Source organism: Quercus robur, chromosome 9 (genome assembly GCF_932294415.1).
Source record: "Quercus robur chromosome 9, dhQueRobu3.1, whole genome shotgun sequence".
NCBI lineage: Eukaryota > Viridiplantae > Streptophyta > Magnoliopsida > Fagales > Fagaceae > Quercus > Quercus robur.
This window is the reverse complement of record NC_065542.1, coordinates 9,978,669-10,003,187: the sequence shown is the minus strand read 5'-3', so window position 1 is coordinate 10,003,187 and position 24,519 is coordinate 9,978,669. Positions and strand designations below refer to the sequence as shown.

General features: G+C 34.5%; 4 protein-coding genes across 4 annotated transcripts; 2 read left to right on the top strand and 2 right to left on the bottom strand.

The window, feature by feature from the left end:
• Nucleotides 1–572: 572 nt before the first annotated feature.
• Nucleotides 573–6,256, bottom strand: LOC126700685 (serine/threonine-protein phosphatase 7 long form homolog). Its single transcript, XM_050398893.1, has 7 exons — nucleotides 5,899–6,256; nucleotides 5,638–5,700; nucleotides 5,370–5,439; nucleotides 2,310–2,421; nucleotides 1,437–2,203; nucleotides 1,170–1,260; nucleotides 573–1,049 (listed from the first exon to the last, which is right to left on the bottom strand). The coding sequence occupies exons 4-7, from the start codon at nucleotides 2,418–2,420 to the stop codon at nucleotides 573–575; spliced, it is 1,446 nt and encodes a 481-aa protein (XP_050254850.1). The 5' UTR covers nucleotide 2,421; nucleotides 5,370–5,439; nucleotides 5,638–5,700; nucleotides 5,899–6,256.
• Nucleotides 2,891–4,194, top strand: LOC126700267 (vacuolar protein sorting-associated protein 45 homolog). The gene is made up of 4 exons (XM_050398342.1): nucleotides 2,891–3,149; nucleotides 3,267–3,347; nucleotides 3,438–3,579; nucleotides 3,689–4,194. Exons 1-3 carry the CDS (start codon nucleotides 3,015–3,017, stop codon nucleotides 3,522–3,524), a joined length of 303 nt encoding a protein of 100 aa, XP_050254299.1. The 5' UTR covers nucleotides 2,891–3,014; the 3' UTR covers nucleotides 3,525–3,579; nucleotides 3,689–4,194.
• A 10,751-nt stretch (nucleotides 6,257–17,007) lies between the features above and the next one.
• On the bottom strand, nucleotides 17,008–17,614 carry LOC126700266 (uncharacterized). The gene has a single exon (XM_050398341.1). The coding sequence runs from the start codon at nucleotides 17,519–17,521 to the stop codon at nucleotides 17,171–17,173; it is 351 nt and encodes a 116-aa protein (XP_050254298.1). The 5' UTR covers nucleotides 17,522–17,614; the 3' UTR covers nucleotides 17,008–17,170.
• A 2,025-nt stretch (nucleotides 17,615–19,639) lies between these two features.
• LOC126699583 (uncharacterized) lies at nucleotides 19,640–23,179 on the top strand. The gene is made up of 3 exons (XM_050397482.1): nucleotides 19,640–19,869; nucleotides 22,362–22,513; nucleotides 22,895–23,179. The coding sequence occupies exons 1-3, from the start codon at nucleotides 19,788–19,790 to the stop codon at nucleotides 22,910–22,912; spliced, it is 252 nt and encodes an 83-aa protein (XP_050253439.1). The 5' UTR covers nucleotides 19,640–19,787; the 3' UTR covers nucleotides 22,913–23,179.
• The last annotated feature ends 1,340 nt before the right edge of the window (nucleotides 23,180–24,519 follow it).

The window sequence follows — 24,519 nt, the reverse complement described above, 5'->3', positions numbered from 1 at the left end:
TTCTCTCCTTTTTTTTTTTTTTTTTAATTGTATATATGAGATTACTGTAAAGTTTGAAAAATTCAAACCATGCCTAACAAGCATTAGATACATACAATTTATAATATTTATATTTAGAGTTCAGTACCTTGGTTCACTCAGGTGAGCACTTTTTTGTCAACTCACGAGGATGTGCCTTAAGTTCATTTTTTTTTCCCTTTGACTACACTGGCTACATAATCTGAGGCACCTTTTCATTAGCATGTGATGCTTGCATAAATAAACCTTTTCTTTTAATGAATTATTTAATCACTATTGAAATTCCCCTCTTTTTTATTACTACTTTGTAAATCTGAATCCTATCTTTTTGTCTTAATGTATTAAGGGTGCTAGTACATATGTAGGAGCTGCTCCTATTGTTGAATGTTTGGAGAAGTACCAGCCAAACGTGATAATAACTTCCCGGGTTGCAGATGCTTCCTTATTCTTAGCACCGATGGTATAAAACCTAATTTCTTCATATCCGCTCTTTTATACCCTCTTTTTGAATAAATTAGTAACATGTTTACCGAATTTTCTAAAACTGATTTTTATCAAATTTGTAATGTTGCTTCATGCATGCAATATTGTTTCATGCTAAGGAGTACGGTAAAATGTACAAAATGTGGAGAAGTTACCAGTATAGTCAATGTAGCACCAGGAACATCAATGAACCTCCGAGTCACCCTTTTGAACCAGTCGAAGTACTGATGCTGTGGAGGCATATCACCAAGCACTGCTTGACAACACCGTTGAAGGCGGTTACCCCAATTTAGTAAATGGGTGGCATGTTTCCGCATCCAATCAACGCCCACCTTCCCCCTCAAATCAATGGCATGAAGCACGGGGTCAGTGTTAACATCTTCGGGAATTTCTTGGATCATCCCAAATTGACGAACGACACGATCCGGTGTATGTATCTCTACTAGGTGGAAACATACAAGCGGCACCGTTGCCGTCCACACAGCCCTCCCTGCAACGCACCATGGCGGAAGGTCCTCAAAATGGGCTTCGTACGGCTGCCACACCACCTACAGTAGCCCAAAAACAAGTACGCAACATATTAGGCAACTATGTTTATATTTCAAAATTCACCAAACATATATCTTGTTCCTAAACATGTTAACATGTTAAACAAGGCATTTTCATACCTGGCTTGGCAGCATTGAAGCTATTTGCTGGCGATACCTATCCCTGAAGATGTGGGCAGGCCTGTTTTTCTTGTTTGGGACCCACGCCCACCTACAAGTGTTGTCAAGAACAAAAGATTAATATTTATAACTTTCCTACTAAGATAATGTCATGACTAAAACTATAATGTTATCACATATAACTACTAAGATTATGTTATAGATAAAAACTAGGCAATTAATAATATCACTACAATAAGAAATAATCCTTATAAAGTAGAGACTTACTTCAAGTACAGAGGACCACGCGCTGGAGGACCATAAGCTCCTACTGGTGGGCCACGCTCAATTGCCGGGCACAAATAAGGAAACCTGGCCCATACCCAATACTGCACCAACAGTAAGCATCCACCGATTTGACTGGTTTCCTTATGGCTTGCCCTGCATAGCTCTCGGTACAACCATGCAAGGCAAGCACTCCCCCAACTGTACCTTCGTGGGTTGCGAAGGTCTTCCAACTGCTGCACCCACATTAGATGCACCCTATCGCCAGATTTGTCCATGAATATTGTGTCCCCCAGTAGCGCTAGGATATAGCATCGTGCGTACCTATACAGCTCATCCTCTTCGGCATTAGGCGGCAATGGATTAGCAACTTGCTCCAAAAGCCGTTTGATGAGAATCCTTTGGCCATGAAGTTCCTTATGCTGGTCTTGAGTTATAGGTTGAAAGCCAAGGAACTCCTCGCACACAGCCGTCCAAGTTTTCTGTGTGCTCCCTGTTACAGCGTCACCATCGATAGGAAGCCCGAGAATCACCTCCACATCCTGCAATGTAATGGTCATCTCACCATGTGGCATGTGGAAGGTGTGAGTCTCGGGCCGCCATCGCTCCACTAAGGCTGTAATTAGGCCGTGGTCAAGCTCTCTACCCGGCTGCCTCAGCAGTCCCTCCAACCCCAATGCCTTAATAATGTGAACAACTCGATCATCTACCATTGGTTCTCGGTTTGAGAACTCTTCAGTACGGCCACGGCAAGTAAGGGCCCCTGGATCCTGCACAAAACGAATCCTTGGATTAACATATGACAAACGTCTGCATGTATATTGTATGAATTAAATACGTGTACATTTTACATAAATATTTACTGCTGTATTGTACCTGTCCATTCCAAATAGCTTCTGACCGATGGGTGGACTGCAACTTTAACACCGAATCGTCAATAGGGCCAGGCCGTGTATGGTCAATCCGTCCAGCATTTGCAGCATCCATACTGCACAAGAATGATAAGCAATTAGCACGTAATATTGACATTGCAAGTAAACATAGATAGCAAAAGTTTTTTCTGAGCTAAATAAAACAAAAATATGATAATTTAATATTTTACTAGCTATATAAACTTGCTGATTATAATCTCAATGAGATTACTTAGGTCTAACTAGAATTACTATACTCCAATGAGAACACTTAGGTGTTCATAACCTTCCCATTTTTTTCCCTATATTGAATAATGCACACGCATGTAGATGTTACTTGTTCATGATATATGTATCACCGAGTTTCATATTAATTTTAAAGCATTCTGTTTTCAGATTTTTTTTTTTTTTTTTAATGTGTAATTTATTTTTTATAATTTGATAGTTACAATAGGGGAGGGGGGATTTGAATCCTGGATGTTATACACACACCAGGAGATCTGTTTTCAGAATTTCATACACACACATGTATATTTTTTCCCCTAGAAACTGATTGATGATATGTGTATTCATGATATTTCATATCATTGTTAATTTTACTGGATGCAGTTTCTCCTTTGAATTTTACTATTTTAGGTTCATAGAAATCTGACTTTAATACTTTTTTGGGATGTATCAGAAGCTGATGTACCAGCAGGAAAGTGGGCCTTTTGATTTCAGGCGAATGGAAGTTTCCCCATTGTTGCTAGTAATTGATAGGAGGGATGATCCTGTGACCCCTTTGCTAAACCAGTGGACCTATCAGGTATTTGGAGTTGTCAGTACAGATTTTACCATTTATATGAGAAATGCCTCGTTGTTTTGATGTAACATGGATGGTTTTATCATTTATTGAACTCATTTATCACATCATGTTCCATAGGCAATGGTTCATGAATTGATAGGTATTCAAGACAACAAGGTGGATTTGAGAAACATTGGCAAACTTCCAAAGGATCAAAAGGTTACATTGCATTTCCTGTTATAGTGCGCATATTTATTTTTATGTTTTGCGTTGCTAAGAAAATGATCTTTGTTCAATTCACACTCACAGGAGGTTGTGTTGTCATCAGAACAAGATGCCTTTTTCAAAGCTAACATGTATGAGAATTTTGGAGATATTGGGATGAATATCAAGTGATTGGTAGATGAATTTCAGCAGATTTCAAAGAGTAACCAGAGCATCCAGACAATAGGTTTGTATGAGGCTTGATAAATTCAGATTTACGAGATATTATGTTACTAAATTAGCATGGTGGGTTGAGGTATAACATTCCATCATTCCAACATTTTGAATTTCTGCAGAAGACATGGCCAAATTTGTTGACAAATACCCTGAGTACAGAAAAATGCATGGAAATGTTTCAAAGCATGTGACATTGGTCACAGAAATGAGCAAGATAGTTGAAGAGAGAAAACTCATGTTAGTTTCCGAAACAGAGCAGGAGTTGGCTTGTAATGGTGGTCAAGTGGCAGCATTTGAGGTAGTGTAATCAATTGTATCTTTTCTTGTTTTTCTCTAAATATTGTTTATGTTACTTCATATATATCCATGAGCCTACTTAGTTATACGTTTTTCTAGATAATTTATAATAGAAATTATTATAAGATACATAAGTATGGATTTTGGTATAATTTTTAGACAGCTATATGATCATGAATCAAGCGCAAGGAGTAGATTATCCTAGTACAGGAGGCTGAAGAAAAGGATGTTGTCTTGGATGATTTTGTTGTATGCACACATGCATGTTGATACACTCATCAGTATGAGACAGATTAAGATGGATTATGTTATTTACCCAATGCTCAAATATGGTGGGGTAATGAATTTACAAATTGTAATTTGTTAAAAAAAATATATAAAAAAAATGATACCAATAAGAAAAATTTGTTAAAATATATATAAAAAAATGATGGCCTGGTGAAAGTAGTCTTACACATTGGAACTAATAATAAACTTGAGTGGCTCCACTGACAGCAACTGCATTACTAGTTCCGTTTCTTACTATGTAAAGCATTTTCCTGGCAAAAATGTTTTTTACACAATATTTTCAAGGAAAATAAATTGTTTTATTTTTTTTATCATTATTATTAGTTTTATTTATTTATTTTTTTTTTCAGATCTGAAATTTTTTTTTCTACTATTTGTTTGCACAAAATCTAAGGTTGCACAAAATTTCTATGTTAAAACCAACAAAAAGTTAGTATGCGGTGGTGGGAGGAGCTTCTGTATTTTTTATTTTTATTTTTTTTTGGGGTGGGGGGGGGGGGGTGTGGGAGGGGGTGGCAGTGGTGCAGTGAGGAGAAGTGGGACAGGGAAGGTAGGAAGGTGGTGTGGTTTTTTTTTTTTTTTTTTTTTTCCTAGTGTTAAGGGTATTTTTCTAATTTTATAAAAAAAGGAAATTGTCATTTGGTAACTTTTACAATGAATTGCTCTTCTATTAATTTGAAATTTTATTTTGAGTTTTAATATAGAAACATCCAATGTTCCATTCTCTATGCTATCAGTCCATGGGAATTCTGAGGCGTCCTATTAATTGGGAGTGGAATAGTCCGATAAAGGCTGGGAGATTACTTCCTTATATGGAAATTTCTAGATACCTAAAACCAATTTATGCCAAGCCAGCTAACGTAAACAAAACTTCTAACCAAAATCCCTTAATCAAAACTAAATCTAATCCATCTATTTAAACTAATTAAACAAAACCATTCCTAACCGAAAAACCTAAATCATAACCAATCAACCAAAATACATAACTGAAAAAAGACTATGTAATTTGTTTCTTCAATAGCAAACTACTAAGTGCTTTTTTATATGCATATAATTTAGTAATTTGTAATGGTACGCAAGCACTATAAATATATGAGATAACTATTTCATATAAACTTGTAAGTTCTAAGCTCCTAATAGACAAGCAAATGGGCCTAATGAGATATACAATTCTCTCGTAAAAGCTATAATCCTAATCAGCAATAACAATCTAACCTGAAGGCAGAAATTTGGAAACTCTTAAGGATGGCAGCAACAATATGCACTATCCAAGCAACAATGTCATCTGCACTCACCAAATCCAAACCCAAATTTCATAAAAATCATAACATAAAAATTAAATAAAGTATCTACCACAAAATCCAAACCCAAATTTCACAAAAATCAAAACTGAAAATTAAATAAATAACCTAAATGTTAAGTATCCAAATCCAAACCCAAAATTTCACAATAATCAAAACAAAAAATCAAATAAATAACTTACCAAGCAAAATCGGAATGGGTAACCAAGCAAATTTGACTTCAGCCAAAGAGAGTTGAATGTCATCTGCACTCACCAAATCCAAACCCAAATTTCATAAAAATCATAAAATAAAAATTAAATAAAGTATCTACCACAAAATCCAAACCCAAATTTCACAAAAATCAAAACTGAAAATTAAATAAATAACCTAGATGTTAAGTATCCAAATCCAAACCCAAAATTTCACATTAATCAAAACAAAAAATCATATAAATAACTTACCAACCAAAATCGGAATGGGTATGGGTATGGTGAGGAAAAATGAATGGGTATGGGGGTGGTAATGAGAGAGAGGGAGAAAAGGATAAAGGATCTCCTAGTGAGGGAGAGAGAGATCGATGAGGAGAGGAGCAGATGGCTGGGCTCAGCCTCGTCGGCGTCGTCGCTGGGCTGGGCCGGGCTCTGCTCGTCGACGCCGGCGGGGTTCTCTGTGTGTGTGAGCGTGTGTGAATGTGAGAGGCCGTGTGAGAGATAGAGAGAAAATGAGAGAATGAGAGAGTTCTGTGAGTGTGGGAAATGAAGATGTAAGACTGAGGGTGAGAGAGTGAGAACGTTAATTTTGAAAAAGCCCAATTGGAAACCGAGTCTCTAAGACTCGATTTCCGGTTGGAATACACGTGGAAATCGAGTCTAAGAGACTCGATTTCCAGCTGGACCATTCCAGCGTGTGCAGGCCAGATCACACATGAAAATCGAGGCTTAAATGCTCGATTTTGAGACCAAAATCGAGCCTTAGAGGCTCGAGATGCTATTAACCAAATAAGTTTCTAATTCTCGCCTACTAACTAGATTGTTTGGTTTTTAAGGCCAATTGGCCATTTTCGCCAAAATTTTTACCTTTCTTTTTCTCATTCTTGCTCTGCTTTTTTCTCTCAACTCATGCTCTCCGTCTCTCTCATTCTCTCTCCACTCCCACTATCAGGGCCGGCCCTAGACCAAGCTTCCTCCGATCTCATCTCTTTTTTTTTTTTTTACGCTGCTGCTGAGTGTTGCGTTTGGGTTTTGATTCTGCAGAAGCAGAACTGAAGAATGGCTGGTTTTGAGTTTTGAGGTACTGCCTTTCTCTAGACTCTTCTAGTCTTCCTTAGATTTGTTAAAGATAAGTTTTCTCTGGGCAGTGGGCTGGACGTTTCACCATGTCTGGGCCTTTTTTTTTTTTTTTGGTTGTTAAGCCTGCGTTTTTTTTTTTTTTTTTTTTTGCTTTGTTAAGCCCGGTTTTTCTTTTTTTTTTTTTTTTTTTTTTTCTTTTTTAAACTTTTTTTTTTTTTTTTTTTTTTGGGTGTGTGTGTGTTATTGGTGCAATAGGATTTGTTTTATTTTTTTTTTTTGTGGGTGCCATCTTGGCTGGGCTAGGGCCCTGGGCTTGTACAGTATTGTGTTTATTTTTTATTTTTTTGTTTTAATCTTGTGTTTTTATATATATTTTTTAGTTATTAGGAATATAATGAATAAATTTTTATTTATGCAGGTTGAGATTGCTAAAAAAAATTTATTGTTCAGTGAAACTACAATAATACTTTTTATATAAACCGGGTTTTATTTCTCATTTGCTCTACACTTGAAAGTTATTTTTTATTTTTATTTTAGTCTTTGTAAATATATTGTTTGATTAGAAATATTTACTAGAAAATATGCATCTAAATATGAAAAACTTAAAATAAAAAAAATAAAAAAAAAACTAATTGAGTCTTAAAAATGATCAATGGATAAATTTGTTATTAGTAATAAACAAAATATAACACAAAATTTAGATGAAAATTTCACAAATGAGCAAGAAATTCACCAAAAATGGATTTTAAATGAAATATATTATAATATAAAAATATTAAATAAATATTAATTTAATTAATACATAAGTGTAAACAATAATTTAATTAACCAATAATTAATTGGGGGAAGCAACTAATAAACAATAATTAATAATTTAGTTAACCAATACATTATAAAAGACAAACAAATTAAATTATGTTAGGCTAAACAACAATTAATAATTTTATAATTAATGCAACAATAATATAACAAATTATAGTTTATAAAAGACAAATAAATTAATGAACAACTAAACAACAATAATTAATAATTTTATTAATATTTCAAATGGACTTATAGTTTATTATTTATTCTTTTGCTAAAATTATAGACAAATATTTGATAAGAAAACCATGTACAAGACAATTGTAAATTTTATGTCTTTACGTGTTTTTTAATTGTTGTTGTTGTCAATATACAAATTTTTCTTTTTATTAGATCATGTAATTTATTTTTGTTGAGGAACACCCTAAAAAAAATTCCTGGAGCCGCCACTGAGTGTAGAATATGTCTTGAATTAGGAGTTTGACTCCTTGTTGGATTTGAATAAGGAAGGAATTTTATTCTTTTTGGGTTACTATTGTTTGAAGTTATCAAACTTTATTAGAAGTCTCGTCTACCACTTGATTTTGAATTCTATTTGGAATAGAAGTGATTCTCCTTTTTTGTGTGAAAAAGAAATCTAGTTCTTCTTGGTTTTGGATATGCTAGCCGACTCAAATCTCCTATATAAATAGAGTGTTGTGGCAAATTTAGAGAGTGTGTGTGAGAAAAAGAGGCTCTCTCTTGGTTTGGTTCTTTGATATTTGTGGGTTGCAATTTGGAATAGTGAGAGAGGTTTGTTACCGCTTGGTTTTGGTTTTGTGGTTTGGTGATTTGCTCTCTCTTGGTGCATTGTAACTTTTGGATTTGATTTGTGACTCTCTCTTTGGTTTGTGTGCAATTCGCAATTGGTATTTGGTATTTGTGAACCTTTGGTTCTTTGTAGTTATTTAGTTGTATTTGGGATTTGGGTTTGTCAGAATGTCTCTACACAAATTTGTATTATCCCAAATTTGTTATAGGGAAATTTGTTCATCATTGCCCGTGGATGTAGGCTATTGCCGAACCACGTAATTCTTGGTGTTTTGTGTCTATTTTCTTTTGGATGAATTTTCTTTGTTCATATTGATTAGTTTAGAGATCTTTCTCAAGCCTGAAATTTTTTCACAATCAATCTTAGTAATTTAAGCTTCCGCTATTTTACAACATATAGTCATTACAATAAAACAAAGTTGGGTCGTCTTTGATATAAAGTTCTAAAGCATTCACAATTGAAATTTGCACCACATACTTAAGGAGATTAGGGCATATGATAGCTGCTAACGATACCTGGTCTTTCATAATAATTGTATAAATGGGATTGATCCACTGACTGATAACGACCTGATGACAATATTTATTAAGATTTAAGACTAATGCAAACAATTCAAATTGTAATTAAAGCTTGGACTCTTTCTTTTTTCTCTTTTTATCACGCCACTCTGCCCCTAGCAAGTACAACAGAAACACATGGTTATTGAACTCCGAGTGAAATTGCTTCTTCTTTGGTTCGTTATGGTGAAAAATTATCATTGCATTTAAAAGAGATCTATTTAATGATTTAGATTTTTTTTCTTTTTTTAAGAGTTTCAACTTATGGCGTCCGCTTCTAGTAATAACTCTTTATCATCAAACCAAGATACCAATCAGTTTTTTGTGTGGGCGGAAATTGAACCTCAAATATCTTATTCATCTATAAAAAACTTTACTAATTGAGCTAACTGGAACTTACATTTAATGATTTAGATTAAGTGTACGTTTGGGTATAACTTATTTGATATATAGTCTACAAAAGATAGATTTAAAAGACTTAAAACACACCCATACTATGATGGTCCAAGTGAGTTGTTCAAAGTTTGTCCAAAAATTCTTGGCACTTAATTGGCTTATGCCCTTGCCCGTCAGTCGCTTTCCATGCCTTGGGCATTCAATTCGAATGGAAGCCAAAGAAAATGTGAAGGATTTAACTTGAACTACAACTCAATTGCTAGTTCAATGTTTTTATGTGGAACATGTTGAACCAAATATTTGTATGGATCAATAAGTCCCATGCACATTCCTCATGGTTTTCAAACCCGGACCGTTCAATGAACCGAAAAAAAGAGAAGTTTAAGATTTTTAAGATTGAACCGAAGTCGAACCGTGATGATGTCATAATTAATTTAATAATTATTTAATAAAAATAAATATATTAAATTAGAAATAATAGAAAATTTGACTAAAATAAGAAAATATTTAGGTACCAAAAATGTAATTTTATAAAAAAAAATTATATATATATATATATATTTTGTGAAGCCTACGTCTAAATTAAGCCCATGCCTTAGGCACAAATTAAACCAAGCCCATGCCTTGATGCTCAAGCCTATTTGAACGGTCAACTTTCCAATGAAATTTAAAAGTGGAAAACAAAAAAGATAAAGGACTTAAAAAGGAGAAGCTAGAAGTCTACTCATTAAATTATAGCCTAAATACAAAACAAAGCCCAAGAATAAAGTGGTTGGTCAGTAAGTAGATGACAGCCAAGCATTACTTCACCATCTCCATCGTTTGCAAAGCAACTCCAGAGTCCTCAGTCTAGACATAGAAACTGAAACGGCAAAAAGGCAAAAAAAACGCAGAAAAATTAGAGAGAAAACGTGAGTAAGACAGAAAAGAAGAAGAGAGGCGATGCAATCTAAAGGTCTAACAGCATCTCATGGTGGTTTGAAGCATCAACAATGGTGGTAAGTACCAAAAATAAAATCCAAATTTGAACCATAAGAACCGTCAACAGTTTTCAAACCCGGAAGGTTCGACCGCGGTTTGCACGGTTCACTGCTTTTCTTTTATAGGCCGGTTCTTGAGAGTTAAAAAGTAAAAACCCGTATTGATGAACGGTTTCCGGTTAATCGGTCAGACCGTACGGTCCAGTCTGGGTTTCACAACCTTACTGTTCCGCGCTTCTTTTCTTTTCTTTTTTGCTTCCTGGATTGGGTTTATGCTCTTTCTATCAATCTTTCGTTTCAAGGCTTGATCAATCTAGAGACACGACTTTTACTACAAACCTTGATGCAATTGATGGTGAGTAATGAAGAAAAATAATAAGTGCATGTAAAAGTAACGGGCAACTATTCATAACGGGCAATTATTCACAATCAGACACGTTAGAGTTATAACAAAAATTATGGTCTTAGAAAAACTTGTTTAGACCTAGAGATAAGACTACCATTGGCATAGAGTGCCGACACTTTAGACACTAAACATAGGCTCTAGCCTTTGTGTTGGAGTTCATAGCTTTATTATAAGATTCTAACACAACTGGCCTTAGGGTGAGAGTTTGTCTTTACCAATTTCCTCCACTATTTTTTCCTTTTTTTTTTTTTAGACCATGTTTTCCACCATTAATAATCCTTGTGCCCGAAATTAATTGATTTACTTTTAGTTTTTAAAATTTGTCGGTGGTGGTCTTGACCCTGAAAAGAAAATGGTAGTTTTACAGTAGTGAAATCTGGGTTTGCCTTACCTCCAGTACTTTTTAAAATGAATCTCCTTTTGTTTTAATAAGAGATGGTCACATCACTCACTAACTAAATAAAATGTGACGATTAAAACCCACTATCATTTGCCATTGTATATTTAAAATAAAAGGACATGTCCAATTAAAAAAGTACTAAAGGTAAGTCAAACCCGTGAAATCAAAGAGGATTTTCTTACCTCCTTTATTTTTTTATTTTTTTTATTTTTTGGATACATTGGTAGCCTCCCACCTACAAATGATCAAAGCAGAGACAAGAAATCCCGATACATTTATTGATGAGAAAGGTTCCCAATCCAAGAGGAGAGAACCAAAGAGTCCAAATCTTTTGTGTTCCACAAATAAAAACTTGATACATGGTCATCTATTTAATTAATTGCTAATTTTCTACCTTTCTTAACTTAGTCATCTAAATTTAAAAAAAAAAACACAACAATCAACATGTCACCGCCACCGACACCACCACTAACTTTTACCGGCACCACTTGTTAGCAGCAACAAGTTGCCAAAGAAACAAAATAAAGAAATCCTTACTATATCAATAGTCTTTTGTCTCCTGTTTCTTCTCTATACGTTCTTTCCAAAGTCTTTATTCATTCTTAACCTTTTTTCTTTTTTTCTTTTTTTTGGTAAAAGAAGATGCATTATAAAACTAAAAGGCTACATCAAGTTGTACACCATCCCCTACTGACGGTAAAAAATTGGAGCATAAAATTACCATATCATATTCTAAACAACAAGTTTCTTATTTAAATCCATAATGGGTGCCCACCGCCTCCTTGTCTTCTTCAAATCTCTTAACAAGTTATAATTATAGATGATGGCATCCGCCAATAATAACAAATACCAATACCCAATAATGATGGTAGTGAATGGTTGTCTGGCGACATTGAACACATTTGCGACTGCTAATGGAGCCAGCAATGGTTGGTGGGGGTGGTAGTGGGGCATATGGTGCCAGTGAAAAATGGCGATGGTGCCTGTGCTCGGTGGTGGGAATGTGTTGACTGTTGTGCTTTAATTTTTAAGCTTTTATTTAATTAAGGTAACTAAATTAAGAAAGGCAGAAAATTAGCAATTAATTAAATAGATGGCCATATGTTAAGTTTTTATTTGTGGAACATAGTGTGGGATAGAGAAAGTGAGACAGAAGATTTAAACTCAAAAACCAAAGAAAATTAATTTAGTTTTAGTTCATTGATTAGAGATGGAAAAGCAAGAAAGGAAAACGAAAGCTTTAGAAACATAATAAAACTAAAAAGGTAATTTTTAACTTAGTCCAAAGGTTTTTTTTTTTTTTGTTTTTTTTTTATTTTACAATTTAGTCTCTCATTTGTAAAAATTTGTCCATTTGGCTATTCTGCTCAAATCTATTAGCAAATAATGTCATTTATGCAAAACTAAAAAAAATTAATGTCGTTTAAACATTATGCTTTTATTATAAAAAATTTTAACTAAAAACAATAATGAGATGTGGCATCTAATATATCTTCTTATACTCATTTTAACAAATTAAGGAACTAAGTTGACAAAAATTAAACCTTAAAAATTCTAAACCCAAATCCACAAACTCTCCTAACCCCTCATTCCATCATATCGAAGCCCAAATCCTACCCAATCCTACTACAATTCTTTGCTAAAATCTTCTTCAGCCAATCATTTGACAAAAAAATTCGCACAAGATAGTGGTAACTAATGCAGAATTATAGTCCCAATTTAAGACTTTTTCCCAAGACTACAACCAGTTGTGTGAGAAGTTAAACCAATGGAAGTAAAACTTGAAGAATTATCCGCTACCAAAGGAACTCTGGATAGGCAGCTATCGTTCTTGGCAATCCAACATTATGTTCACACATCAAGATGCTAGTTTTATGGAAGAAAATCACCCTTCTCATTCATCATTGGTTTGGTCTCAAGGGGACCCTAGATTGGCTAATCTATATAACATCTAAAAGTTTAAAGGTAGTATTTATTGTTACTACACTCCTATTGAACCACATCAGTGTAGCATTTCGGTCGAATTTGGTTTATTTCAGTCCACTTCGATCCATTTCAATCCAATTTGGTCCATTTCAATACATTCAGTTCACTTCGATGATGCTTTAGGAGGAGAAGATTGAGTAGAATGTAGAGCCGCTTCATTAACAATTATGTCATCTTCTCAACATAATGTTAGTAGGTTTTTGATAAAATTACTTCTTCTTTTTTGTTATTAAAGTCTACTTTTTTTCTAATATAAATTATTGATTTACATATATTTGCTTTCTCTTTTAGCTATTCAAAACACTTATAAGTTTCATCTATTATTTTCATTTTTCACATAACAAAAACAAATTGTCAAATTTTTATGTGCATTGTGCAAGTCTGTAATTAATATGAATAAAAGTGTTAAAAGAGAAATTAGTGATTAATTGCATAACATAGAAAGTTTTTTCAAATGGTATAAGTTAGGTGAAGAGAGAAAACCCTTTTTTTGCGGAGGCTAAACTCAAAGTGACAAGAAGGTTATGGTGGGAAAATGTGTTAATTGGCAAAAGAAAAAGCAAATAAAACCATTCATGGATTATTTCAAGCTCAATACAGATGGTTTAGTTCAAGGTAACCCAGGAAAAGCCGGTACAAGTGATCTAATCAGAAAATGCGAAGGGACCTAGAGTGGTGGGGTGCTCTCTAGGAACATCGGCACTACCCATTCCATGGCAACAGAATGTGGGGCCTTTGGGATGGCCTTATCCTTGCAAGAAATCTTAATATCAAGAAGTTGTACATTGAGTGACACCACATCCTACTTTTCTATTTGATTCACGTCTCTTCCTTTTCTTTCAAGGTTTTGCGAGTAGTTGCAATACCACAATAATTTTGATGGCCAACTATTGATGTAACATGTCTTATTTGTAAGGTCTTGGTAAAACCCTACAGAGAGACGTCTTATTTATAAGATCTTCTTAAAGCCCTACAGAGAGATTGAACGTGGGATGTTTAGGGATCTCAATCTTCTGTTGTAAGATCACTCAATACCTTGACTTCACTTGGAAAACCATATATGCATGCCCATCATCATGATTGTATCCACATCATTACCACCTTTCCAGATCAAGTAACTGCGACACAAAACAAATTGAAAAACAACTCTTAACAAAATGGAAAATAAGCTCTACTCCTTCATACATCCTCTATACCATGATGGGGCATTTTGTGGCTCATTCTAAGTGAGTTCTCAATTTTTACTAAAAGAAAGAATCAATTAGTAATGAACACTGCACCAGATGACAACATTTTTTTGGTGAATTAGCTTCTTTTTCTTTCTTTTACAAGAGTATCATGAGACTGCTTCCAGAGGTGATACTAAAAGCTGTGACTAGTTCAGTGTTCAAGGCAGATGCCATAGAGCTATGCCAACTTATTATGACTTGATATCTCATAAGCTCTATTCCAGATAGATTTAAAGATAGAAGTGTTAAAACTTTTGCACTTCTCTGGAACTCCTGAATCTTGTATGAAATGAAATCTAGGTTCATCCAAATAAAGTCATGTTAAATTTGATTTGTGTACCAAAAGCTGCAAATTTCTGCCACAATCAGTTCCACCATTTCACCTTATTCTAGGGGGCACCCTTTTAAGCTATTAGTGCATTTTATGGTGGGTCATCTATAATTTCAAGACTTCGAGTGTGTGCAAGGTGAAGGTTGAGGTCACGTGTTCAATCAGGGCACCAATAAAATAAATAAATTAAAATCATTTGGCATAGGAAGACATGATTTACCAGTTGGTCAAGTCCAACAATATGAGGAAAAATCCACAACAATTTAGAGAGAGAGATTAAAACATCACAGTGACAAATGCATGACCTCAATTCTCAAGCATGGACACAAACCTGAGTGAGATCTAGTAGACTGGATCGCTGTTTTTGATCTGAACAAGCCCGTTGCAGATCAAAGATAATTCCTCACATTCTTTGTGGTTCCTACAAAACCCGTCAGTAACATTAAAGACAACAACAGCAGATTATGAGCTCTCCTCATGACACGGAACCACACGAGACCCATTTTTCACTTCTTAGTTAGACAGCTGCCCTCTAAAACATAATGGCATAAATACCATTCTATGCTAAAAGATTATACAATAGAACACAATCATGTGATTCTTGGAAACTTCAATGTAACAGCATAAACAATCAACACAATTTGCTAAATATCAAGTATTCTTCCAGACAGTCAAAACTATCAGTTGATACCCCCGAAGGAAGTAGCATATATAAGCATATACTTCCCACTCCAACAATGTCATTGTATGGTTCAAAAATAATTTCCCAATGATCTTTGGACCAAATGGCATATCCTACATAAATAAAATTGAAGGATAAGACCATAAGTTCAACCTATATGGCTAGATGGCCCATATTTACCCATAAAAAATCCAAATGGTAATTTTTTTTTTTAAAACACTGTCTGATACAAACAAACAGAAACCAAATAACGCTAAATGGCCTTGTAAATATTAAAGAATTTAACCAAGATAATTCTGATTTTTTTATGGACAGCAAAGGAAATGTACACAACCAGATATTAGAAATGGATGATAGAAGAATATGGAATGGATTCAGACATCTGTTGTTCTGTAATCCACAATCAACCAGCTACTGCAACCTAAGCCTTTATTAACTCTTAAATATAAATTAGATTTATGAGAGCTAGAAACCAAGCATTCTATCTTTTCATTATAACAAAGATTCAAAATGCTTGACATTATAATTAATTCCTACCTACTGCTTAAAAATTAGACTGCCAGAGAAGTGAATAAATAGTTTTAACATATATGCAATTCTAGCATCAAGAGAATAAAATAAACAAAATGGTCATTATAAAGTTATTGCCATCCAAAATTGGCCATGACTTTAATTAAGGGCCAGTGCTTCACACTCTTCTTCTTTATATACATAATATAAAGATATATACAATAGAGCATTCACATTAGATTTTCAGATGCTTACAAGCATACAATTCACTCATCCTCTGCACCATTTTTCAAATCAAAACCCACTTATCTATCAAAAAATGCCTGACAAACTCTAATGCAAACTAAAATATGAAAACATAACCTTCCAAAACACTGCTTACTCTCACATTGATAGGTCATTACAAATTCAAAACAAACACCTTGACCTAGTGTACGCTCCAATCAAACCAGATACCTTGACACTTTTCATCTTGTTTCCACTTTTTTTTCTCAGGCTTTGATAGCCTGGTCTTCTCAAAAATTACTCCGAGTTAACATTAAGGTCAAATTTCTTTCAGACATTTTCTCAGACGCCCCACACACAAATTATCAAACATATGTAAATCAACAGACAGACAAAGAAATAAAAATAACATAAGCAAAACCTGAACAGAAAACCCAAGTAATAGTATCGATCAATGTACCTGGTTGTTGTTCTCGACACCAATTACACGCTTGAGACATTCCAAACGCAATCATTTTCCTATAGTAGAACTTTTTCAGGGTATGCCCTTGAGACAGCAGGCCATGACTTCCACGCTGACAAATGCGCGTGTGTGAGAATTTGAAGTTCTTTGGTATCCTAACATCTTAACTAAAATGCTTACATGGTCCATTAACCATTTTAATGACATGTTCTTTTCTCCATAGGCCCACCGCCTTGTGAAGTTTTGCAACCATGAATAGTCTAGTCTAATAACAGGCCCAGTTCCCAGTTGCCTCCAAGGATAAACAGCATTGATTATGGTTATAGATCAGCCATATTCCATGCAATCAAACCAAAATTTTAGCTAATCTACCATTCACTACACTCCAATGATGTACTTTTTTCAGCAATTCCCATAGGTTTCAATTCTACCCTTTTTCACAAACAAGAAAAAACCAAACCATGTGCCCATATTTGTTTCCAGAGAGAAAACAAGAAGCAATAGCGTAAAACACAAATTTATTTGCTCTTAATTTCATTCCTTCTCATCAAATATTACACACTAAAAAAACATAACAAAAATTGAACACAAAGAGAGAGCATACAATTCAATTCAAAAAAAAAAAAAAAAAAAAGATAAGTTTTGATTTAGAGTGGAATGATTTTCAGAAATCAGAGCAGCGACCTTTTTGCTCCCAATCGCCATAACGGGTGGGCTCGGGTCCGCGGGGCCCACCCACTTCGCCGGTGGCTTTATTGACAAAATTGCCATTTTCATCTACATATTGAGCATCATCTTCTTCTTCTTCTTTATTTTTGGTTTCTAGGTCTTCTTTGATAGACTCTTGCTTATTATTCTGAAGGGGGATTTCTTGGTGTGGAGTCGCGGAGGACATGAATCGGGTCACTACTGAGCGAATCAGCGGGTCGGGTCGGGTGGTAGCAGCTTGAAAGACCAGCTTGGGAGTGGAGGAGAGAGTTGATGCTGTTGATGACAATAAACGACGGCTCGCCATTGTGAATTGTTTCGTTCGTTCCTTCTTTGCCTCTGCAAAATATATAATCACACAAACAAACAAACCCTGAAAAATGAAAATCAATCTAAAAATGTCAGGAACTGTTGAGGTTATTAATAAGTGAACGGTGTCGTTTTTGTCTTCTACTATTGAAATTTGAAAACTCTCTATTATTTTTGTGGGCTACTGATAGATCTGGGCTTCTTTTTTTGTGGGGTAATTAGGTCTGGGCTATTGACTTTTTTTATTTTTTTTTTGGGGGGGGGGGGGGTCGGTCAAATTAAGATAGGACCAGGCCCTAATCTAAAACTTCCTCAAGAATTTCAAAAAAAAAAAAAAAAACTTCCTCAAGAAAAAAAAATTAAAAAAAAAAATTAAATAGAGTAATGCTAGCTCCAAATAATTTCACAATAAATTTTAAGTAGAAGAATATTTTTGATTCTAATCAAGACCCATTAGTGAGATCACTTTTTACTTATCAATAACAATCTACTAATAAAATTTATTATGAAAATATTATGGACGTAATATTATTCATATAAATATATTAGAAAAAAAAAAAGGACAAGATTTTTTTTTTTTAATTTGACAAGACTCTAGGAAGATATTTATGTTTAAGACTAATAATCTTTTATAGATCACTAAGAATCATTTCACTCCAAAAAACAAAAGAAAATAAGTTTTTTTATACAAAATTTCTAAAAAGAAGCAAAATAAATTTAAAATGATTCTTATGGCAATAAGAAATGTAGGGCCCAATAATTTGTGGCCCTGACCCATTTTTACATTGGGGCCCAAGGCCCGAGCCGAGAAGGGATATAGCCGAGGACGTATAATAAAAGTCCAAGTAATCTTGAGACATAACCGAGGATGGTTCTGTCCTTGGCATTCCCAAGGTCCTCCTGAAAGAAAGGGCAAAAACGGTATAGGAACAGTTTTGGGAAAAACCTAAAATATCTATGTTGATAGAGAAAGGACCACTGGACAGTATGGCGACCAAAGACAAAGGGAAAGCTGCCATTACTGCCATTGAATACTCTGCACCTGACAGAACCATGCTCTTCAGCTTTTACAACCACCCCCAACCACTTTGGGTATGGGCTGATGGGACAAGTATCAGTCCTGTAAAGTCGAACCTACACGTGGACGTTGGATAAGAGATATAAGCTAATATAAAAGGGGAAGCAAGCAATCCGGGAAAGGGGCTGGGAAAAAAAGGCCAAGAACCAGAGCCTCCTAGACCGTCTCGAGGAGAAAGACTCCCCGAGCGAACACGGTTTAATTCTGTATGACCACCACGACTAACCACCGTTCGGTGACCACGGCCTAGCCTTCGCTCTACAAATTATATTGTTTGGGCCCTCAACGTGCGAACCCAATACTGTTTTGGGGCCGTCGCGAATTGAGTTCTTACAAGAAATAATGACTAAAGAAACTTTTTTTTTTTTTTTTTGATCTTACAATTAGAATAACAAAAGCTAAAGTTCACATATTATTAATGACAATGTCAACATCTTAATTTTAATCACAATAAAAATTTAGGTATTATGTTATGTATTGTATTATTCTCATAAGGAAAAGAGATAGAATCAAATTACGCAAAATAGGATAATGAATGTGTTTGATATTACATCATCATTATACTAATAAATAAATTTGTAATTAATATTTTTGTTTTGTATTTAGAAGTTGACATATCATGCAAGGATTTTGTAGTAAAATTTGTAATACAAAATTGAGATCTATATTTTTTTTAATAAATTAGAATTTATAATAGTTACTCTTAATTCAAATTTGTCTTTTTTTCATTCTTAAGTAAGTGGACCTTGTGGGTTCCGGTTAGCATAATTGATAAAGTCTTTGGTTGTTGAATAAAATATTTGGAGTTTAATCCCCACCTATACCAAAAATTGATTGGTGTCTTAATCTAAAGGTAAAGAACTATCATCAAAAGTGAACGTTATAGGTCGAAACTCTCTCTCAACCAAAAAAGAAAAAGAAAAAGTAAGTGGACCAAATGGACCGGATACCAAAGTGGACCAAGAGCTTTCCCAAGTATAAGGTGAAGGGTGAAGATTGATAGGTTCAAGATTCTTGACTTGCGTAAAACACACAGAAAAAGAAAAGAAAAAAAAAAAGACAACCAAAACCCGTTATAGGCTTTTCCAAAATCCAAACACGCCCTATACTGCTATACACAGCACGGAAAGAGATTACAAGGTAGAAGGACACAGAGGAAAGAAGGGTAAAGTGGAAGAAGGCGATAATGGGTGCAGAAGGGCATTTATTGAAGAGAATTCCACGCATTAAATTCCCACAGAGACACCCAACTTCCTCAGCTTCTTCAGGTATCTGTCTCTTTCTATTTTCTTTTCAATCTGTTCTTTTTTTTTTCGTCTTTCCTTTGCTTCTTGTTATTTTTATTGTCAGTTTCATATGTTGTTATGACTTCCTTTTGCATATAACAAGTGGTCATTGATTCTTACACGTCTATATTTACATGACACAGTTTAAGAAAGAAATAAGTGGGTCAAAAAGTTCGGGTCAATTTTTGATTCAAAATGCTTTATACTATGGTAGCTTCATGTTTTGTGCATCTCTATTATGTTGTTTTGTCAAATTAAATACTGGGTCACTCTTGTTTTTTATTTCAAACTTTTTATGTGATTAGTAATTCAGATTTGCTAATTATGTCCAATTTTAAGTGTCCATGTTATTTAGATGAATGAGCTGTATGCTACCAAGACTGAACAGATGAGGAATGAGGATGTCTTTGAGCTATTGTTATAAGAAAAGCAACAATGGCATATGGTTTTGTTCGAAGTGTTATACTAGATTGATTGATGTGATTGTATTTATTATGTCTTGTTTGATTCTAGTGGAACATTACAAGAGCAAGGGAAGGCCAGAAAGGGCAGGGTTTTAGATGAGAAAAATGGAGGAGCACAAATAATGTCAGAGGATTTTGCAGCCATTTCCAAAAAAAATGTATGATTCATGAAGGATGTGATCGAGCTAAACACAGTATGAGAAGTTAGAGGTGGTAGTAATCGTGACAATGTAAAGGAAAGTAGGCTTCAATGGTTCTCTTGTGAGTAATGTGAAGCTGGGATTTTGGAATATGGGATTAGAGAATACGGGGTATGTGATGGCTTATTAAACTGGCCATTAGTGAGTAGTGTGAAGCTTTGATTATATAACATGGATGCTGCTGATGCAATTATAAATGGAGTGGCAAACCCATGGGGGTTGTGAAAATAGAAATACAATTGGCTTTACAGAAGTTATGATGTTATTTTTTAATGATATGAATATCTAGAAGAACAAAAAGGAAGCCAATGATAGAGCATATAATGGAGCAGAAAAGGAAATATTGGTGATACTTATTAAAGCAATGGGCCTTTTCACTTTTAAGTTCATCCTGTAAGGTGTTGTTCAAGTTTTATCCTGACTGCTAGGAAGTATGTAGGTTAAGATGTCTGTCCAAAGCCCAGGAAACTGTTGATTATGACTTTCACTGGTTCTAAAACCTTATATTTTTTCTTTTTCTTTTCCTTTTTATTTTTAAATGAAGAAGCGCTACAAGTGCTGTATACGAGAGAGAAATTATTGAAGTGTCCTAAAACTACTGGAAACACACCAATGGGCACCAGAGATATACAAAAGAGAAATAAAAACGCAAGAGGTTGAATTATCAAAAGAATAAATAAATGCAAGAGGTTGATAAAATCAAAAAGAGGAAGATTAGATAATGCCAATGCCATCACATTACATCCATGTACCACTTGTAGGCTGACAAGAATGTGGTATCTGGTCTTAGCTAATGAGGAATGTATGTCGACATTACAATGGAGCAGAGAAGGTTTTGTAGCTGATCCCAAGTAAAGGACGAGGCTTTTCTTTTTCTCATGAAATAGTCTAGTGACTAGCTTGTTGAAAGGAAAAAAAATTAGTAATGCTTCTTTTTAGATTGTATCATATGACTGTTTGTGGGACCACAAATCCATGAAGATGTCTCTACTGAAATCCAGGTACTTGTAATACTGGTCTGGTCATCGAACCCATGGTCTTTCAATTCAAACAATCTGAAATATATCAATGGCACAAGAATGTCATTTTTTATGATGAGTGGCAGTAGTTTTTCATAGTCTGTTGCTCAGTGCTTTGCCTTTCTTCTGTATGCCCATTTAACATTGTTATGCTTAACATTGTAGAAATGGGCTCCTTCAATGATTGTACAAGCAATATCCCTCCTCCTATCTACATTGTAAATCTGATATTTTGCAAATATTTTTCAGACACCCAAGTCACAAAATTTGCACTACCAAGAAATGGTTTCAAGCTGGCTTCAATAATTTTGATATACCTAATGGAACTCTCATGGGAATGGCTTCATCATTGAAGCACATATAACAAATTAGATAATGAGATGCTCTTGGTTGAGCAAGCAACTCTATGTTTAATTGTGTGAAGCTTAATGAAGAGACATGAAACTTTTTTTGTTTTTGACAAGTAAGCTGCTTTTTTCCCCTTGAAAATATTCTAATTTTAACTGGTACCTACTAGTAATCCTAAGGAGGAAACGCCTTTGGTCAAAAATTTTGTCCATTGATGTATTCTTTGGTATAACTCTGCATTGACACCCCAAGAGAGTCACTCAACTTTAACGCATGTAAGGCGTATCCTCGGACCAACCTTTTTGGCAACTGTTGTAGAAGCATTGTTGCATTTACTTTTATTGATCTTTAGTACAGATATGCATTATAGCTTTTCTTGTTTGTTTATAAGTGTGCACCTACAAAAATAATTATTTTAGAGTGCCATACTTTTCCATGTATAGGTTCTGCATCTCTAGCTCAACATGCATCAACAAATAAGGACACTTATAAGTCAGATGTTCCAGCAGCACCCATAAACACTGCTGTGGGAGGGAAAGCTACTCTTCAGCCAAAACGTACACCAGTCTCAAACAAGGAGATAGAGGCTATACTGGTAAGATAAATATTCTGTAGAATTATCAAAATTCAAATATTTGGAGTTGGGATAGATCAGAACTGAACCTGACTTCTAAACCTCAAAATGTGCAATGAGGGTGTTTTCCACACACACAGCTAGGTTGCTAGGTAACTTTCCATCTTTTGTGGCAAAATGCCTGCCTAGTAATTGAGCCTTGGAAAGATAAGATTTCCCTGAAATTGTATGCTGGAAAACTCCTTTATTACTACTTGATTTTATGTAATGCATTCATTACCGGAATTCATCACTCTGGTAATAATTAAGGATGTACAAAGATCTATGTAGCATATCAAGTCCCACTAGTAACTTTTCAACTAGAAACTGATATATTGTTTTGTTCCTCTCACTTTTTTCCAGTTGGGTGGATGCGAATGATCTGGCCGAGAATTATTACCATGTAAATGCAATGTCATCAAGGGTATTAATGTACTGTTTTCTATCATTTTGCTAAATAATCAAGCTCTTTAAATACTCTTTTATTGTATATGTAAGAGAGTTGGAATGTAAAGGAGTTCTGAGGGCAGGATAAATAGACCTTGCTTTGATCTTGCAAAAGTAATAAATGTATATGATTTCCCAGGAAATAATGTGGTTATTTATTCAATGTTCCATAATAATAATAAAAAGGCATTGACTATGATACTTTCGTTGCCTTTTCTTTTTCCTTTTATGATTTCAGTCCATGTATTTTCTTTGCCCCTTGTTTAGGAACTATTCACGTCTGTTAGATTGTGAGTATATGAGGCACTGGGCTTCTGATTGTCAACCAATATAATTTGTCATCCACCTAAGCGATGCATCAGGTGTTTGAGTCTAGGAATTGAAGGTAAGGATGTCTACCAACCACCTCTCTCAAACTCCGTCTCCGTTGTGTTATGAGTACGATCATTATTTAGCTGGAGGTCCTTTTATTAGACTCCTCCCATGTCCAACGGCAGCCAGTCTTTCAAGATTTTCCTGGGCTTATCAATGCATGTGGGTGCATGTGAGTGAAAAATCTAACTTGAACTCCAACATCTAGGCCTGTTCGGTTGTTGAGAACATAAAATCTCAAGATTTATTGTCATTGTTCGGATATTCTATTGTTTAAATTTCTATCATATATTAGGCGCACAATATCTTTAAAATAATTTTATACTTTCTTATCTAGAAGGGAAGCTATAGAATTCATAATTTGACAACTATGGATATATTTTAAACGACAAACAAAACAAGCACAACCGTTAATAAATGTATCTTTGGGTGAAATATAAGAATAAGATATATATATATATATATATATATATATTTCTAAAATATAATCTACGTAGTTACTTTTGCAACGAAAAGTTGAACATGTGTGAAATTATAATATTTCACAAAAACAAGATATATGAACATCAACATCTTTTTAAAAGATAAAAGCTATAGTTCTTGTGTTTTGTGTGAATTATGATATTTATTGGAAATGCGACTGTCGAAAATCTTCAAATAAACAACCAATTTCTTAGAACTTAATGATTTTCATCCAGAAATCAAAAACAAATGACCAAAAAAATCAAACAAGGAAGAGGACTAAAAAATTGGAATAAATATCAAAATGATGTAGAAGGAGCACCATTTTTTATTCCTGCTTAATAAGCACCATAAATAGTTCCTACCAAGTACAAATCAGAAGGAATTAGCAAAATTTCATAAGTTTTATCCCACAAATTAGTTGCTCTGGCAGTCTAATTGGACAGAATGGTTTCACCTTCTCTCTTTTAACAAAAGGAGGCAATGAACCAGAAAATCAACAAGGATATGGTAGGCTTAATTCTAGAGTTATCCAAGATCTTGCTTCCTCTTTTTTTGAAAATTTTCTTTCATTCGATTCCTAGGCAATGTAATAAGATGGCACAGATGTTAGCTGCATATGCTAAGTATATTAAGGACCCCTGCATTTGGTTAAGGATGAATTATCTGGAAGTGGAACATGTACAACTCTTTCCCTTTTCACTCAA